Source organism: Canis lupus, chromosome 11 (genome assembly GCF_048164855.1).
Source record: "Canis lupus baileyi chromosome 11, mCanLup2.hap1, whole genome shotgun sequence".
In the NCBI taxonomy this organism is placed as follows: Eukaryota; Metazoa; Chordata; class Mammalia; order Carnivora; family Canidae; genus Canis; species Canis lupus.
The window spans coordinates 15,073,155-15,091,239 of record NC_132848.1 but is presented as its reverse complement, the minus strand read 5'-3'; the positions used below and the strand labels follow the sequence as shown (position 1 = coordinate 15,091,239).

The 18,085-nt window shown below is 45.1% G+C and overlaps 1 protein-coding gene across 1 annotated transcript in view; it reads right to left on the bottom strand.

The window, feature by feature from the left end:
• Positions 1-11,274, bottom strand: part of LGR5 (leucine rich repeat containing G protein-coupled receptor 5) — a 127,190-nt gene extending 115,916 nt beyond the window's left edge. The window contains exon 1 of the mRNA XM_072768773.1: positions 11,063-11,274. Coding sequence (XP_072624874.1) covers positions 11,063-11,274 — 212 coding nt within the window. The remainder of the gene's footprint in view (positions 1-11,062) is intronic.
• Positions 11,275-18,085: the final 6,811 nt, after the last annotated feature.

Below are 18,085 nucleotides of genomic sequence, written 5' to 3'. Positions count from 1 at the left end.
CGGTGCATGGAGCCTGCTTCTCCCTCTGCCTGTGTCTCTGCCTCTCTCTCTCTCTGTGACTATCATAAATAAATAAATAAATAAATAAATAAATAAATAAATAAAAAGAGAAAGGCCCTGCAAGCAGACACCAACACATGTGAACAGCGGAGGAGTGCAGGCCGCGTCCAACAAGGCTGCAGTGAGGAGAGTGGGCGGGCCCAGGTGGGGGACCTGGCCAGGTGTGCAGGAGCGAGGCAAGAGAGGCCTATTCCGCGGGCTAAACTGAGAAGTTAAACTTCATCGTGAAAGCCACAGAAAACCGTTTGGAGGATTGAATAGAAGGCGACATGATCGGAGCTGCGGTGTAGACAAGAGTGTGCTGGGAAGGGACGCGGGTGCAGACAGCAAAGGGAGCCCGAACTCAGGTGATTTCGGTGCCGAAGCAGGTGGGGCGCACCTTCAGGGGACACGAAGACAATCTGAACGTGGTCGGGTTAAGGTCGCAAAGGAAATTCCGATGACACTAAACACACGTTTAACCACTATGAACAGAAATTTGGGGAACTATTATTTATTTATTCGTCAGACTAAATCTGATTGTTCCCTTCCATGTGGCAGATTTTTTGGGTGATACAGAGACACTTTATCTGTACCCACAATGGGCCCCAAAAAAAGACGACGCAGTTAAAAGCTAAGCACACGTATTTTCCGTAGGTAGCACGTGTAAGCAACGGTATGATTTGGCGACATCTGGAAAAGTAACTGGGAGTTTTAGAGTTCACTGGGCTATCTGGCATCGGAATAAAAAAGTGACAAGAAGGGACAGTCAACCGGGGTTTTCAGGAGAGCTGGGGCCCGATTGCTCCTTTGCCAGCCATGTGTTTTGGGGAATGTCATCAGCTGTGAAATGAAGGTGCTGGATTAGGTGACCTCACAGGCCCTTCACGTTCTAACTCCCTCAGGCGGACACAGCACGGGGGCTCATGAGAACACGGCCACAACCTAGCTCAGGGACTTGCATTCCGTTATGTGGGCAGTTGGGGCAATGCTCCCGCAATCACGATTAAACTCCATTTTTGCACAGTGTAACGTGACCCTGGGTACACGGGTCGGTCCTGCTGGTAACCTGCGCATAGAAGATGATCCTCAGTTCCTTACAGCAGAACGTCCTCTACACGTGGCTCACCCTCTGAACTTGTAGTATAATTAACAGCAATCTATCAAAATTAGCCTTTTCTTTCCCAATATGCAATCAGCTACGTTTTGAGGAGTTTCTACCGTGAAGGCCAAGGGGGCTTCAAATTACCACCTACTGGTCACTGGGGACCAGGCTATGTCCACCTAACACTTCTTGTGATTACAAGACCCTGGGGAGCGGACTTGATGCCGCACGGCCAGCAGCTGTAAGGTGGAAGGTACACACTTCTTGTCACTTAATCATGTTGCTAAAACTTTTGAGATCTTCAAATGAGATATGCTTACACCCTGGGAGAATCCGGTTTAACTAGGATTTCCTTCTGCGACCCGAGCTTGAAGAGTCCATGAAAAAAGATCTGGAACTTCCTCTGTGGCCCTGAGCCTCCGAGAACAACAGCTGCCGAGCGGGGCTGCAGGAGTGCAGGCCTCCCGCCTTCTGCAGGGAGAGGGCTGTGGCTTCCCCGAGTTAAAATCAGAGACCCCGATTTCGGTGCATCAAGAGTTGATACTTTAATTCCAAGAGAGACTCTTCTCTCTAAACCTCCCTTCATCCCGCAGCTTGAAGCCCTAGGGGAAAGTGTCTGAGATAAGGAAGGTGCAGGCTTCCAGGCCTCTGATGCCAGGTGGAAGCGAGGGATGGACAAGGACAGGGAGAGACACAGACGTGCATCCTGTGCGTCAGGGACCCTAGCAGAGGTCTTGTAGTCTCTCAGTCCCACCCCAAGTTTCTTGGGTAGCAGATGTCCTCACTTGTCTTTCCACCTCTCTTGGCATTTTCCCCCCCCAGGCTTTACTTTCTTGGGCAATGGACACTCTTAAGGGACACAGAATAGGTCTACAGCCACATGCAGGCATGTCTGCTAAGGATCTCCCAGGACAGGAAGTTTGAAGGGAAAATAAGGAAGATTTCTTATTTCAGGTTTCACGAGAAGACTCCAAACTCATTCTGTAGATTCAGTCAACAAACATTGGGAAATAAATGTTTATTACAGAAGTCTCAATATATATATACCAAAAAAAAAAAAAAAAAAAAAAAGTAGATGACTTAGGAATGTGACTCCTTCCATGGACAGTTTTACTTGGTTTTTATAATCAAATAATCTTCACCGTCCGTATATGTATACAAAAAGTGAGAAGTGATTTTATGCTGATAGATTTAAAGACCAACTGATTATGTAACAGAGTTACTCCAACGAAGCGCCTCACAAGAAAATTTATAACCTGAAAGCTTCAAGTGCCATGTGGTGTTTTGTGTGTTGAACCAATAAACTCATTAAAATAACATTGGGCAAACCCAAACACAACACAATGAAATTTCTAACACAGCCCACATTAACCAACCAACTTTAAAATAATATCTTTGTTATGTACTAAGGTTAAAAATTCAGCAAATTCTTTATATTTTTTCCACTTGAGATCATGTGTGGTTTTCTACTTCCCTGAGAAGTACACTTCTGTGGCTTTTTTGATCAAAGGCAGGTTATTTTTGCAAATAGACATCTTTTGTAGAGGTCCCTTGTTCTCCTTAATCAAGGTTTCAAGAAAAAAAAAAAAAAGAAGCACAAAAATATTTACTGTTTTTTTTTTAATTTTTTTATTATTATTATTTTTTTTAGTGACACATCAAAATTCTTAGCTTCCTTTCTGAGTATAGGCTTTGGAAAGAAGGCAGGGATGTAAGGTTAGCCATCACAGTGCGTGTGTGTGTGTGTGTGTGTGTGTGTGTGTGTGCGTGTGTGAGGGAGAAAAGGAGGAGGAAAGAGGAAATAAAGGAATTTGGCTGCAAAATTGAGTAACAGTTTGAAACACTTGGCTTCCAGTTGTGAAAGATGAGCAACACTGGGGGAAAAGGCTGGGCTGACAAGGGACCACTTGAGGGAAGCTTAATCTCAGCTGGCAGGCTGACCACGGAGGTCAGCTCAGTGCACGCGTTCTCAGCTGGAGCTGGGCTCCCTTTGCCAGGACGATTGTCTTCTGCATTTCAGCTTCTGAACTAAACTGAAGGTGCCTCCAGACAGCCAGCCACTCAGTGTCTTCCCTTGAAAGCCTTGGCCCTGCACCGCCAGGCCATGTCAACCTTATGTATCATTTCCATTTGTGCGACTGGGACAAAGGACACGGTCTCTGATTGGTACGTCGGGGCTGTGTGTGTTGGTGTGTGCGTGACAGAGATGGCCCTCCTGCCCCTTGACAACCACAGCCCTTGTTAGAAGGCGAAAGCAAGCTCCTCCGAAAGGCAGGCAGGATCACCCGACTGCAGATACAAATGTGCAGGCCTCACAAATGAGACGCCTGCAAATGACTGCTGCAGAATTTAATTTAAATTTTTTTTTTATTTTTTTTTTTAAGAATTTTAAATTGTTGATGTTAATACAAAACTACAATGGAGGGGCATGCGAGGGGGATTTGGAGATTAAATCCGTATGCAGCTGACATTTCCTAAACATCAATTCGTACTTGATGGGGTGCTCTTTCTACTGAATACAGTTTATAATTAATTGGCCAGTTGGGGGTTTTTCATATTGTTGACTTTGTAGTACGGTGAGTGATTAACACACATTAGATTTCCAGCAGCAAGGGAAATGAAAGACTGATGAACTAGGATGGACGGTTTAGGAAGAGTTTTTCTTTGTCCGAAGGAGGGAACTTTTCTCCGATTTATCCAGATTTCTAGTTCACACAGAAGTCTGTGTCCCTGGCCTGACTGTTAAAGCATGCAGTTTCCAGATAGATCTAAGTAGAAAAAACGTTGAAATAATTTCCATTCTGAATCAAATGCCAGTAAGGCAGCCTTTATGACATCAATTCATCTTATCGGTTTTAAAGGTGAATACAAATTCAAATAAAATTTGCCTATTAAGAAAGTTCATGTCTCTCTGAATGGAGAAATAGTTCCAAAGAGGTTGTCTACTTTATTTGACACACAGCTCTGGTCATAGGAAAAAAAATCTGTTTTATCCTCGCCTTAGAAGTTATTAGTCAACTGATCACTCCTTAAGATGCTGGGGCAGCTACCACAATTTATCTCTGACTTGGAGATGAGAAACATTGTTTTGGTGGTAGTAGGAAAATGTATCTATGGAAAGATACCTACTAAACTGCAAACACTGGTCGTCAGCTATATAATGTTATTCTCATTCTACTAAAAATTAAAAACTGCCATTTCCCAGCCAGTTGAAGAAATATTTTTGGTATTAGAGCTTCATAAATTGCGTTCCTGGGGAAAAAAAAAAGTGCTTAAATATTTCAGCACCAATTATAATTCCCGTGAAGCATGACTATGAATTAGAAGGCCGGTATTCTTATGCTTCTGGTAAACTGGCCCTGAAGATGATTTCAGAGAGGCCCCCAAACCCACGGAGCAATGTAAATACCTTGGAATATGCAGACAGGCCTGCAAGTTAGGGATGATGATAGTATCTGCCTCACAGGGCCTCTGCAGGGCCTACGGAAAAGTCAAGTACTTAGCATAATGCCTAGTACTCAGGAGAAACGATATAAATGTCAGCTCTTATTACAATAAAAGTGATTTAGATATGTAAATTATGGTGTGTTTGTTAAAATCAGCAACTCGTTGCATCCTTTAAGCTGAATACAATTTAATTGTATTTCAAGTGGGGCTCGGCCAGACAGGCCTCTTTTAGCCACTGGGATTTTAGCAGCTGGCTCAGCCAACTCCAGTCCTTCAACACCATCAATGCTTCGGGAACATCCCGGGAGTGTCAGGCACTGGTGTGGGCGCGGGGCTACCAAGTGGAAAATTTCCTCGTCTCTGGAGAAGTCCACAGTCTAGGGGGGAGGATAAGCTGGGAAGGGAGGAGAGCTCATCATCACACCCTGGAGTGTCACACCATCTGACCTTAAGGGAGATGCTTTCACGGACATGGTCAGTTCTTCTGTGTCCTCTCAAAGCCAACCTCTGCTTCTCCAAGCCCAGACTTAAACACTGACCACAGGGGTAATAAATTTATGAAGGGATGAGGAAGGAGTCCAGCTTCTTCCTGGAAGCTGGGGGTCCCTTAAACAGCTCTTCTACTAAGGCAGACACCCTGCTAACAGTCCTTTAGTGTCACCGGTAGGTCAGGTCACCCCATCGCTTGAAATCAAATGACTTCCCCCTACCAGTTTCAAATAAGGCATTTCCACTGGGCTTGCTCCATGTATTTAAAAAAAAAAAAAAAAAAAAAGAATTGGGAGAGGTAGGAGAAAATACCAGGGATTTCAAGAACGAGCCTGCTTCCCGCCTCTGGAGAACAAGATTAATTTTGAATCATGAAAAATTTTATGAAAATCTCCCCCTACTAGCCCATGAAATATCTCCCTTTACCGTAGAAAATGAGTTGCCTGGGTGAAACGGAGTGTGGAAGTTGGCGTCTATAATGAGTGAGTACAAATGTGGATTGAAGCTGACAGATATGGGAATAAAAGAGTTGCAGCAGGTTAGAACTCGTGGATACATTCAACACATGAAATTCTGCTAAGATACATAAAAAATAGCAACAGGACCAGATATTCAGCTTGTTTTCTTTGGTACGTAATAGATCAGTCGTGGCTCCGATGCCAGTCTGATTTGTCTTTCTGCTAGAAAATGAGACTCCATAAAGGAAAACATTGCCAACAGGATTGAAGAGGTTGAAACTCATAGGAAGGAATTTGCCTTTTCACGAAGAATTCAATTTACCAAAAACATCCACTTGTGGAGTGTTTATGAGGAAATGTACCATTTAGCATTATTCTAAATTTATAGAAATAACTGAAAAAGAACAAAAATTTACCCCACAAAATGCTCAGTGCAAAGCTCACTACTGTTTTTCATTTCTATCTTATGGCATATGATTTGGATTAATTGGAGACATACTTCAATTTATAGCTAAAATTACTTAAACGTATGAGTTTAATAGAAAAAATATTTTAAAATGCTTTACTAAGGTAGGTAGTTATTAGGTATCAGTTTTAGAACTACAAATATTCTGCAATGCCTTTAATTATATATTTGAGGTTAATCGTTTACATGGATACTAGTTCTATGCCTTTGACAGATACCTTGAAAATTAAAAAAAAAATCAAATCGTTCAGATAAAAAATTTAACTATAAGAAATCATAGACCAGCTTAGTGTTTTTGAAATTCTTCAAACACATCCAAGTGGGAACAGTTCCATTATCAAAACACATTTTATTTAACTACGAAAGTTCTTTTTAATTCCAATCTTCTAATTCATTTGTGATTGCTATCAGAGCTCCTTTACTTTGAAAAAAACGCATAAGTACAAAAAAAAGATTGAAGATCCTATTGAAGATCGTATTTCTTACATGTAAAACTTCATTCTCATCACACAAACTCTGTCGTGCACATGTTGATCATATTCAATAAAATACTTATTTTAAATTCACGCCGAAAAATTGAATCAGAACTACTGCTTTAAAATGAAAAATCACTCGGAATAATTTAGTCGATTAGTTTCAGTAATTGCCCCCATAACAAAAACACGACTGAAGCAACCCTGGGAATCCTGGGGGAAAAGAAAGAACTTCTTCAAAATGAAGAAAAGTCACTGACATCATTATACTTTCAACGAATTCTGAAAGCAGTCTGTAGAGCAAACTGTATAAATTTTGCAATTGATCTAAAATTTAAGACTGTTACAACAGCTAAAGGCTTTTGTAACCATTTCTAAGCTACAAACATTCTCCTTGATTTAAAATACTTTTCTTTGCTTGAAGGGAAGCAGAAATATATTAAACCATTTCAAAGAAGATTCTAAAAATATTCTTTAATTTTGAAACTGCATCTTAAATGCTTAAAACATATGTATGACACCAGGGCCATACTTAATTAGTTATAATTGAGGTTTTTGATCAGTTTTTATTAATACCAGTTTTGCTAACTATGTGTAAAATTAAATTTTGTTATAAAGTTACATATGGAAAAGTAAGCAAGCTACATAAAAATAAAAAATAAAAAAAAGTCATTCTCCCGGTTGCTTTGGTTCATGTGACATGAATTTGCTTGTGGATGAAATGTTCACATCTTTAAGCAACAGCAGGGAAAAACTCAGTTTGCATTTACAAATAAAATAGCTGCTCCAGGTCAATAAAGAAAAGTATATTTTCTCTACTAGAACTATATTAGGAAGTTCTTAAGGATTTAGTTTTCTATCTGGATGTCACACTAACTGGATGAAAGACACATCTAAGTGGCAGAGGGGAACTTATTTTTAAGACTGGATTAGCAAAACACATCCACGTTTCATGCATTAAAATAATTTCCCTATAATAAGATCATATGCCGGAGCTACTTTATTTCTGACAGATCATTACTGGTAGATAGAGATGTATTAAACATTGTAAACAATTATTGCCTGCTTTTATGTCTCAACCTTAGCGTTTTTCCGTATTTTATGCAGAGTGAGCTTTATTAGCCTATTTATTAAGCCTATTTATTGTTTTGTGAAATCAGAGCCCAAAATGACTGGAAGAGAGAGAGGGAAAGAGAAAGAGAAGATTGAAATTTTCCAGTGTTTCCACCATGTTCAGTGGCCCAATTACAGATCTACTGGGGAATGCAGTTCAGTTAAAAAAAAAAAAAAAAGAAAAAAGAGAATTAATATTGATGTTTAGACTGGCTTAAGATTGAGCTTTTCTGGGGGACCAAAGCTTATGAAACTGCACATAAATAGCCCTTGCCTCCTATGAAGAGGTTTAGGAAACTTTCTTTACCTATGAGTCTGACTAGCCAGCCAGCTATCGGATTATGGCAAATCCACTGGCCGAATGTGTACAGCTGCAATCTGTACACACAAATTTGCCATCATCAATCTGTTTGAAGAAAATGAAACGCTTGTTCTTTTGTGGGGAGGGGAGGAAGATTGAGAGATAATATTTTGACTCAAATAAATGGTGATAACCTACTACAAACAATAAAAGATAGTAGTCTGGCTTTTGACCCACATCAGTCCCTGCGCATTTTGAAGTTCTTGCCAAAGCTTAATCACGCCGGGGCCCCAGCGGTATGGGGCTATAGCCTAGTGGTCTCTTTCAAGAGCAAAGGGAAGTTATTTCTTAAAATAAGTAAACCGGTATAACACATACTTTATTTATTTGCATATGAGTAAATAAAAACTTCTCTTTTAGGTTAGGAGAGCACATGTGAAGGCAGACACGGTCAGATTATTCTAGGTGTAACCAAAAGAGGGCACCATCTACCCTTGATGCTTGCAGAGTTCCTCTGGTCATGAAAACAAAATCCCCCCAAAAAAACCCCAAGCCCCTGAACCCCGGAAGAAAGGGCATCCCACGGTTCCTGACATTTTGTAGCTCTCCGTGGAGACCGAATTCTGGAATCGCCCCTTTATGCAGCACAGCACTTTGGTTGTTCACTTCAGGACTGATTTAGCACGAGGAGCAAGTATTTAACATTCCCTGAGACACGTTTCAGAGCCTTCAAGATTAATATTTTATAGGGCACTGAGACAATTTCTCCTTAGGCTGGAGCACAGGCTGTCATCAAGCAGCACGAGAAAAACGATGACAATTAACTTCCTAATGCTATCCTAACGCCAAGAGGTTATCTGTAGTGATAGATAGATAAGGAACGGTGGCAGAAGGATCTCCTGACACACGGAGGACACAGTTAAGTGCATCTGAGGTATGTGGGAAATAATTTGAAACCGCATTTGATGCCAACTTTTAGTAACAGAAGCCTAACAAATGTTCATTCTTGCAAGTGGGAGAAAAAAGCATCCCGACGCGACTCATAAATGTATTTTCTGTATTCTCAAACATGCTTTATGACAAGTGCACGACTTACATAGGTAAGTGTTTGGGGGCGGGGGGGATTGTACACCTCCCTTGTATCCAACTGATTTCTTCAGGGAGGTGGAGAAGAGTAGTTTCGGGCTCGTAAATCTAGTTGCCAAACTGCTCTCAAAAATTCACCATTCAGAAGACCGCATGATTCTCGAAACCACGAGTCTTGCATTTTTAAACCAGAGGCTGGGGTATGAGCGTTTCACTGGGCAGCACAGACAAGCTGTTGAGGGAGAAGAGATGTGAAATCCTAGGGAAGGGCCATCTCCGTCTCGGTCTCCATCACCAGTGAACAAATACGTCACTACCTGTGCTATGGGTGCCACTGGAGAAACCTGGTGGGGAAAGAAATAGTCCTGGAAGCTTTTCAAGTCAAGCAAAGCACCAACAACAGCTTTATGGCAGATGACAAGGGGACTGCCCTCTGCTGATGCTACTATCCCGCAGGAGGGTCCCCTCTTTTCAAAGCAGTAGTAAAGCCAATAAAAACAAAAAACAAAAAACAAAAAACAGAATTTTTCTTTTCTGTCCTATTCTGTCTCTGTAGAAAGAGAATGGCTAGGTAGTGGAAGGTGTTGTGCAAGCCTCTTCATGTTTCTTTTCTCCAGAAAACAACGGAACAGAGGAAGGAACGAGTTCACACAAACATCCCGACTGGCTCCTGCCAAGGGACATCAGAGAAGCCGCGATGGGGATTGCGTGGGTTTGGGGGGGGGCCCCCGGACGGTGGCTCCCATTAGGCCCTGAACGTGCCACCTGTGACCACCCCGTGACCCACCGTGACCCGCTGCCCCTGGTCTCGGTGCCTGGAGATACTGCACGGGGCTGGGGGCGAGCAGTGTGTGGGTCCCCGCAGCTGCACAGACACCTGTTACCTTCGGGCCGGGTTGGGGTTGGGGCTCATCCCGAGGGTGTCGCCCCCCCTCCCCCGCCCCACTTGCCCCTTCCTCCCCGGGAGGGGGAGACGGTTAAAGATTACACGGGCCGCGGCCACTTCAAAGGGCGGCGCGGGCAGCCAAAGGTGGAGATAACACTCCTGTGGTTGCCACACTCTAATCACTTCATTTAAAAAAAAAGAAAAGAAAAGAAAAAGAAAGGAAAGAAAAGAAGAAAAGAGAAGAGAAGAGGAAAAAAAAGATCCCATCCCGCGCTGGCGCAGGGGATGCACAGTGAGTCCCTCCCGGGCTGGGCAAGTCGGGGCTCCCCTTCGGGGACAGTCGCCTTCGGCTGCCCGCGGGGGCGGGAGGCCGCGGAGGGGAGGTCGAGGCAGGGGTCGTCGGGCGCCCGCCCGCTGGGTTCCAGGCGAACCGGCCCGCGACCTGCCTGCAGCCGCATCTCGGCGCCGACGCCCCGGCGCTTCCCGGGCTTGCACTTGCAGCGGGGCCTCCGCGGCCCTAAACCTGCGCTCGGGCTGCCCCCCCCCCCCCCGCCGACCCCGCCACCCTGGCCCTGCGGCCTCGCGCGTGTGCCCGAGACGCCCTCTGCGTACTCGCCCGGCGTCCCCGGGACCCCCCGGAGTCCCCCGGTGTGCAGCTGGCAGCTCCTCCCCGATGTGCACCTCCCTGGATCCCCCAAGGTGTGCGGCCGGCAGCTCCTCCCCGATGTGCCCCTCCCTGGGCCCCCCCAGGTGTGCGTCTGGCCCCTCATCCCCGATCTGCACCCCCCGACCCCCCCAGGTCTTCCCCCAGGTGTGCGTCTGGCCGCTCATCCCCGATGTGACCCCCCCTCGGTGCGCGGCTGGCCTCTCATCCCTGACCTGCACCCCCAGCACTCCCCCCCCCCGTGCAGCTGGCCGCTCATCCTCGATGTGCCCCCCCAGCAACCCCCCTCGCTGAGCGGCTGGCTTCTCATCCCCGATCTGCACCCCCCCTCGGTGCGCGGCTGACCTTTCCTCCCCGATGTGCCCTCCCGGGCCCCCCAGGTGCGCGGCTGCCCTCTCCTCCCCGATGTGCCCCCCTCGGTGCGCGGCTGCCCTGTCCCTCCCGATGTGCCCCCCCGGACCCCCCAGGTGAGCGTCTGCGCTCTGCTCCCCGGTGCGCCCCCCGCCCCCGCCGCGGCCGAGCGCGGCGCACTCACAGGTAGGAGGTGAAGACGCTGAGGTTGGAGGGCAGCTCCGAGAGCCCGCGGTCGGAGCAGTCGGCCCGGAGCAGCGTCCTGCCGTCGGGCTCGCACTGACAGCGCGCGGGGCAGCCCCGCAGGAGCGCGCGGGGCCCGGGCGAGCCGCCCACGGCCGCCAGCTGCAGCAGCGCGGGCAGCGCCAGGAGGGCACCGGCGGGGGCGGCGGGCATCGTGGGTGCGGGGCCGCGGGCGCTCAGCGCGGGCTGGGGCCGGGGCCGGGGCCGGGGCCGGGGCCGGGGCTCGGGCTGCGGGTCCCGCCGTGCGCGCTGCCGCCGCCGCGGGGGCCGAGGGCGCTGCTGCGGCGGGCCGCCCGCTCGGCGAGGAGCAGCATCTCCGCTCGCACGCCGCTGTTTTAAAGCGCTCCGGCCCGAATCGCGCGCGCGGTGACGTCAGCGCGGCCCGGCTCCCCCCTCCCCCCCCGCGGCCGCACTTTCCCTCCCGGGCCCCCTCCCTCCTCGGGGCCGGGGCGCGGGGACCCCACCCCCGGGCGAAGGGCCACGTCAAATAAGGGATGGGATACACGGAGTGATTTAAAAAAAAAAAAAAAAGGACTAAAATTCAATCCAGAAACACAGTCCCGGTCACCAGGGTAAGGAGGCAGGCATCCCTGGAGACGGCAGGGCCCCTCCAAGCCTCGCCCACAGCAGTCTTGCCCCCCCGGGGCCCTGACCCCCAGGGGCGGGGGCACTGGCTGAACCCGGCGCCGGAGGGCCAGGGGGCTCCTTTTCCCAGGTGCTTCACGATCCCTGGGAAGGCACCTTTAGGTGCACAGGGAGCTGCTTGCTTTCGTCCAGCGAGGGGCCTTAACCTGCCAGGTGCTCCGGGGTCCTCCGAATGCAGCACCCCTCCACCTCCACCCCAACCCGGGGGGCGGGGGGGGGGGCGAGAGCAGGACGTGCGTCTCCTGCAGTGAGACAAGTGAGACAAGTGAGCGGATGGGAGAAAGGAGGAAAGGGACTTAGGGCTTTCTTGCAGAGAAGGCCTCCGTGGGGACAAGTCAGTGCCCAGGCCTGTCACATCAACCTACAAACACGCACGATTTGCTCTCTGGGGCACAATGCCTCCTTGTTTCAGGAAGGTGGAGAACCCTTTTGGGTCTCAAGGCCTCTCTTAATCTTCTCCCACTTAGCCTTTCCCACCGAATTTCCCACATAAACTTCTGAATTTTACAGCTGGGAAGTGCTCTTCCTGTTTGGTTAGGCATGTTTACCCTCCTTCGCTGAAGGAGTGATCCCCACACCTGCCTCATCAATCACCTGTGCAGCTTTTCCGATTAAACAGGTACCCGGACTGGAATCAGTATTACGGATGTGTCCTTTTCTGGAGTGAATCCCTTTATTGGCAAGTTTGTGAGTGTCCGGGTTAGGTGGGGGCTGGGGGGTGGGTGGGAAGCAGAGTGCCTAGGAATTATAAACTCCATCCTCCTCATTTTGCAAATAAAGGAACTGTGGTCCAGAGATTTTGGAAAATTTGACAGCGGCTACTGCAAACTGTGAGTTAAGCCTGGTCTTTGGCCGTCAGTGCGGTGCCCAGCTCTGGACTGTGTTTGGTGCACACCACATCCCCTACCATCACTTTGCTTGCTCTCCCCTCATTCCTGTTCCTCCTAGCCATCCCTTCCACAGGTAGAGAATGACTTCTAATTGCTAATTTTCCTCCCCGCTTTTTTTTCTTTCCCTAGATTACTTAGGCTGTCAGTGCAACTCAAGATTTACTTTTTTCTATGAAACCTCCCATGCCCACAGTCTGCATTAATCATCAAGCAAGCAGTATTTGTAGAAAAGCGAGGATCGTGATGCGGCCGCGACCAGAGGGGCAAGTTAGCTCTCCGCAAGGGGCTTGCAGTCTACAGGGGACCTTAGGCTCCTGATAGGAATCCCACAGAAGATGAGTCTCACTGAACAGTATGTTGTAAATAGCACAAAATGTAGTTCTGCAGCTTTCTTGAAAGCATATTTGTTTCATTTGGCCAACTTTATTGTGATAACTTTGGAGGCAGTGACCATGCCATTTGTTTTATCTTTACCTATAGGACTGGAGCTCACGGTCGTGACCCCAAACCTAACAAATATTTACTGACTGATTGATTTATCAAGATGGGCATCCAAATACGGTTGTGTCCACCGTCTGCCTGAAAACTTTTGGCAATACTTTCTTGACTTCAGCGTTGCCGAGGAGAGCATAACACTTCAGTTTTGAGTGAACGGGGCAGAACCAAATTTAAATGTAGGCTCTGCAAGTTTCAGGCTATTTGATCAGAGGCATGGAATGAGCCCACCTGTCTCAGATGCCTTCTCTGTAAAAGGGGGATAATTATTTGCCTGCGTCGTTCTCAATGTGAAAATGTCTGGGACTTGGCCTAGAGCAAAGTAGATTTTCAACGGGCGTTTGCACCTTTCCTCTTCTTTTTCAGGAATTGAAATTTCTCTATGAATTCATGTAGAGCAGAGGCTATTTCTGACTCAATTAAAGGGGTAGGCAGCTGTGCTTAATGAAGCCAGGTGTAATGAGCATCTGTCATAGATCTGTCTGTCTGTCTTCATGCCAACATTTCTCCCCTTTCCCATAGGTAGGAACACTCCACACTTCTCCTTGGGAAACTTTAAGTGGGTCTGGTGACGCTGTCTATTGTGTGGCTCTGCCTCCCTGCCCTGGGCAGGTTTACGACCCAAGCAGAGCAACCCGAATCTGTTTAGGGGATTTTCGTAGACCCCAGGGTGGACAAGATCCCTGGTTTCTTGAGTTGTAAGGACAAGGAGATTTAGATTCGGGGGGTGGGTGGTAGGTGGGTGTCATTCTGCTGTAGAGAAAACTCACTGGACATGATTAGCACTAGCAAAGCGAGAAACAAAATCCTTGGGTCATCTTTTAAACACCTGGATCTAAGGCTGTTTCTACCCATCACCTCTAGGTTGGTGAATCAATCAATTTTGTTTTGTTTTGTTTGAGGTAGTGAGTGAGGATTTAGTTGTGATCACTTACAAGCAAGAATGTTCAGTAAAAACCTGAAAGCACAGGAAGTATGAACATTTAAGAGTGACTTGATAAACCCCCAATGTCTTGTAGATCTTAAAAGAAAATCTCATAGGTTGCAAGTAAGAATGATTTGGCTAATGGTAATTTTATTGATTGAATGCATGTAGGTTAGTTGTTAGTCACTTTGTCTGAACTAATAAAGATGAAAACATAGCAAATCAGATTCCTTGCACACCAAAGACAAAACAACAGTTCTAGTGAGAACACTTTGTCTATTTTGTGGCAAATGCCATTTAATTTATAAGATCAGGCTCTCAAATTGCATCATAATGACCATCAGCATTGACTCAGCCCTTTATACATTTATCCTCCCTGGAACCTTATGAGATGATAGTATTCTTACCCCAATTTTAAGGATAGGAAATGCAAGTAGTTTTCCTAATGGAGACCAGCAAGTCAGTGATAGAACTAACATTCTGAGACTTATGGCTTTAGATTCTTTTCCAAATCCCTTGAGAATTCTGAGCACCACCACCACCACCGCCACCCCACCCCGACCCCCAAACATGTATGTATAGACTTTAACTGGATAAGATCTTGGGTTTACTGTCATTTCTTTAAGAAAGAAATTCACATTTAAAACAATTTCTTAACGATTTAATTTTTCAAGCAATCTCTACACTCAGTGTGGGGCTTGAATTTACAACCCCGAGATCAAGAGTTGCATGCTCTACTGAGTGAGGCAGCCAGGGACACCATTACATATTTTCTTTAATAAAAAAAAAAGTATAGTCTTTTGGGCTGCAGTGGACCCTACTGGAGCTGAGAATGGTGGCTCTTTATGTGCAGAGTAAAGGCAAGTATACATTCAAACTTCTTCGTCTTAAATATATGCATTTCTGTTCTCTCTTGACAACTCACAGGAATACATACAGGTGAGATGTCAGAGCAAAACAACAGTACCTTTACCTGTGATAGCAAGCTATAGGCTAAAGCAGATTTGTTTAGTATTTTGTCTGGGTGAAATGTTCTTATTGATGATTTTGGAAGGTATCTCAGTGTTAATGAGCTGGTATGTAATGGAAGATCTCATGCCAGAATTTAAATCGCTTATTGCTTCTCAGACTCTTTGATTGCAAGTTCCTAAAATCGATTCTGGTAAAGCGCAATCTGGTACGTGTCTACTTTCGGGGCTTGCTAAATGGATGATTTCCTAATTCTTTAATCTTTGATAAAAGTCCACAACTAGAAACATTCATGTACACCACAAGAATTACTAATAAGCTTAGTTGAAGCATGCCAGGATAATTTTAGTTAACAGGTAAGTCAATATTTCTTTTACAAGTATAGTGAAATAGTGTTTACACAACTGGTGGGCTATTATGGACTTATTTAACTTGTTTGAAAGCGTATAGAGCCCATTATTTGCCCTGCTCATTTTACATTCATGATATAATCAGGCTTATGCTGAATTTCTTAACTTCCTTTCACCAACAAAATCTAATTAATTGGGAAGGGAGGAGGATTTAAGAATAGAGATCTATTTTTCTTCCAGAATTATTTATTTTGCAAGAAAGCATTAGTTCGGCTAGTTCATTACTTTGAAATAGCCTGTTGTATAAAATCAATTGGATCTGTCTTTGATATTATCCAACAAAAAGGAAACCTTTAAATATATCCACATGCTCACAGCAGGCTAAAAGAAAAGACAGTGGTGTATGATATTATCAATTCGTTAGCTCATTTGATCCTCTTGTCTTATTTCATGTATGATAATGAACATGGTTCTACTGGTATGAGGCCTACTTCCTGAGAACGAATGTCTAATCAAACTCACATGTAAACCAGAGATAGATTTTTCTCTTCAAACTAAAAATAAAGTAAGTGAGAAAAATATAATAAAATACTTCAAATTAAATGAACTTACTGCTTATTCACATGCTTTATTTGATTCTGCTAAGGACTACCTGAGTATCCAGACAAAGCCTTCCATTTGCCCAATATGATGGATCTTTTCCTGGTCTTTTTAGAAGTAGACTTTTCAGATTTCTAACCGTCTACCATGTACACATGCTCTTATTTACCCGGCAGGGCTCAGATAGAGCGTAGACCTTATTCCAAAACGATGATGAGGTGCTAATAGGTTCCTATTCCCAGAACTGCTTCCCCCAAGGCATGTTGCTAGAGTATATAGAAATCTACAACCCCTCATCCGCAATTCCGAAATCCTAAGAGCTCTGTAAACAGAAAGGTTTTCTGAACAAATTTGGTGGCACAATCTGAACTGAGTGGATGTGAGTCTTTCTTGCATTTCCTGTTAACATTCACTCAGTTTGCTGTAGAAATATTGATGTCCTCGATTGCAGCATGCTATCCCGGGTTCCCATGGGAGTTTCATGTAATATATGGGGTCTCCTTCTCAATATAGTTAAGTTTTTAAATCTTTCAAAATTCTGCATTTGGCAAGATCTGGGACCCTGGCATTTTTGGCAAGGGGATTGTGGACCTATATTTATATTTGGAATATTTATTTCATAAACAATTTTCAGGGGAAAAAGAAAGACAAAAAAGGAATATTAGAACCCATATCAGTGGGACACCTTGGTGGCTAGGGGGTTGAGCGTCTGTCTTCAGCTCAGGGCATGATTCTGGGGTCCAGGGATTGAGTCCCGCATCGGGCTCCCTGCATGGAGCCTGCTTCTCCCTCTGCCTGTGTCTCTGCCTCTCTCTCTCTGTCTCTCATGCATAAATAAATAAAAACTTAAAAAAAAAACACATATCATCAAGAGCAAGACTTAGAAGAGAAAGGGAGTAGCTCAGGTGAGTGAGTGGCCATCCCTGAACATGTTGTCCTTTGCAGAGACGTAACAGGAAGTTACGTCTCTTGTTCTGGGCATACGTTTGGGAAATGGCTAGTAGAAAACATCCTATATATTAGAAGTTAGTTCTCTCAAGCACTGAAGAATAAATAACAAATGGTAAGCATATTTCGGACAAGAAAAACCAGAGATGTTAGGCAGAAATAGTAAAAGGAGAAGAAAATGTGGAGCTTACCTAGAAGAACGAATTTATGGATTTGCAGGATTTGTAAAGTAAAATAAACGAATACAGAGTATGCTGTTTCCCAAAATGCTTTATTTTGATAAGTCTGGTGTATTTTAATTGAGTATGCATAGTAGCATTTCACTGCAATTACAATCCCATAAAGCGGGGCAAAATATATTGCACAAACATTGTGGTTCAAGTAAATGAGTCATAATAAAACATTGTCCAGATTGCTGCAATTAAAATTTACAGAAACCTTTTGTTGAGTGTTGTTAGGTTTGTGGATTAATAAAATGAGCCTGTTTGTTTTAATTTTTCTTTAACTAGGGCTAACATTTTAATTTTAAGTTTCATAGATTTTTCTTCTTTTGCCTAGATTGTTAGATCAGTACTTGGCAGAAAGAACTCTCTTTGCAGTTTCAAGAAACAGTTATTTTCTAAGAGTTGATCCCTTTCATTTCCTTATTAACCTTCACTCTCCTTTGTTTACGGTCTCTCTGTTTTTCCCACTCCCATTTTCTTCCTAACTTCCCCTCAAGATTGCTGGGAGAGGGTGAATAGCATGAGGGCCATTGGTTGGGTCACAGGGGAAGGGCAGCGTGGCACAGCAGTGCAGTCTGAGTTTGGGGTTCTCACAGACTAGGCTTCAAGTCCCTGCTCCGTCATTTACCACCTGTAGGGCTTGGAGCAGCTTCATCCCCGAAGCCCAGTTTCTCATCTGCAAGGTGAGGACAAATAAATAGTAGACCCCTTAGCAGAACAAGGGCTAATGCATTACAGGGCTTGACATGCAATAAGCACTTAATATATGGCAATGATAGGGGACTTTCCATGATTAGAAGGTAAGAATCACTGAACTCTTCAAGAGTTGTCGAGTTGTCCCCTTAACAAAGTCTGTTTGACTCTATAGAGACGGTAGAATAGGAAGTAGCAAATGGGTCTTTCACTTTTTTTTTTCTT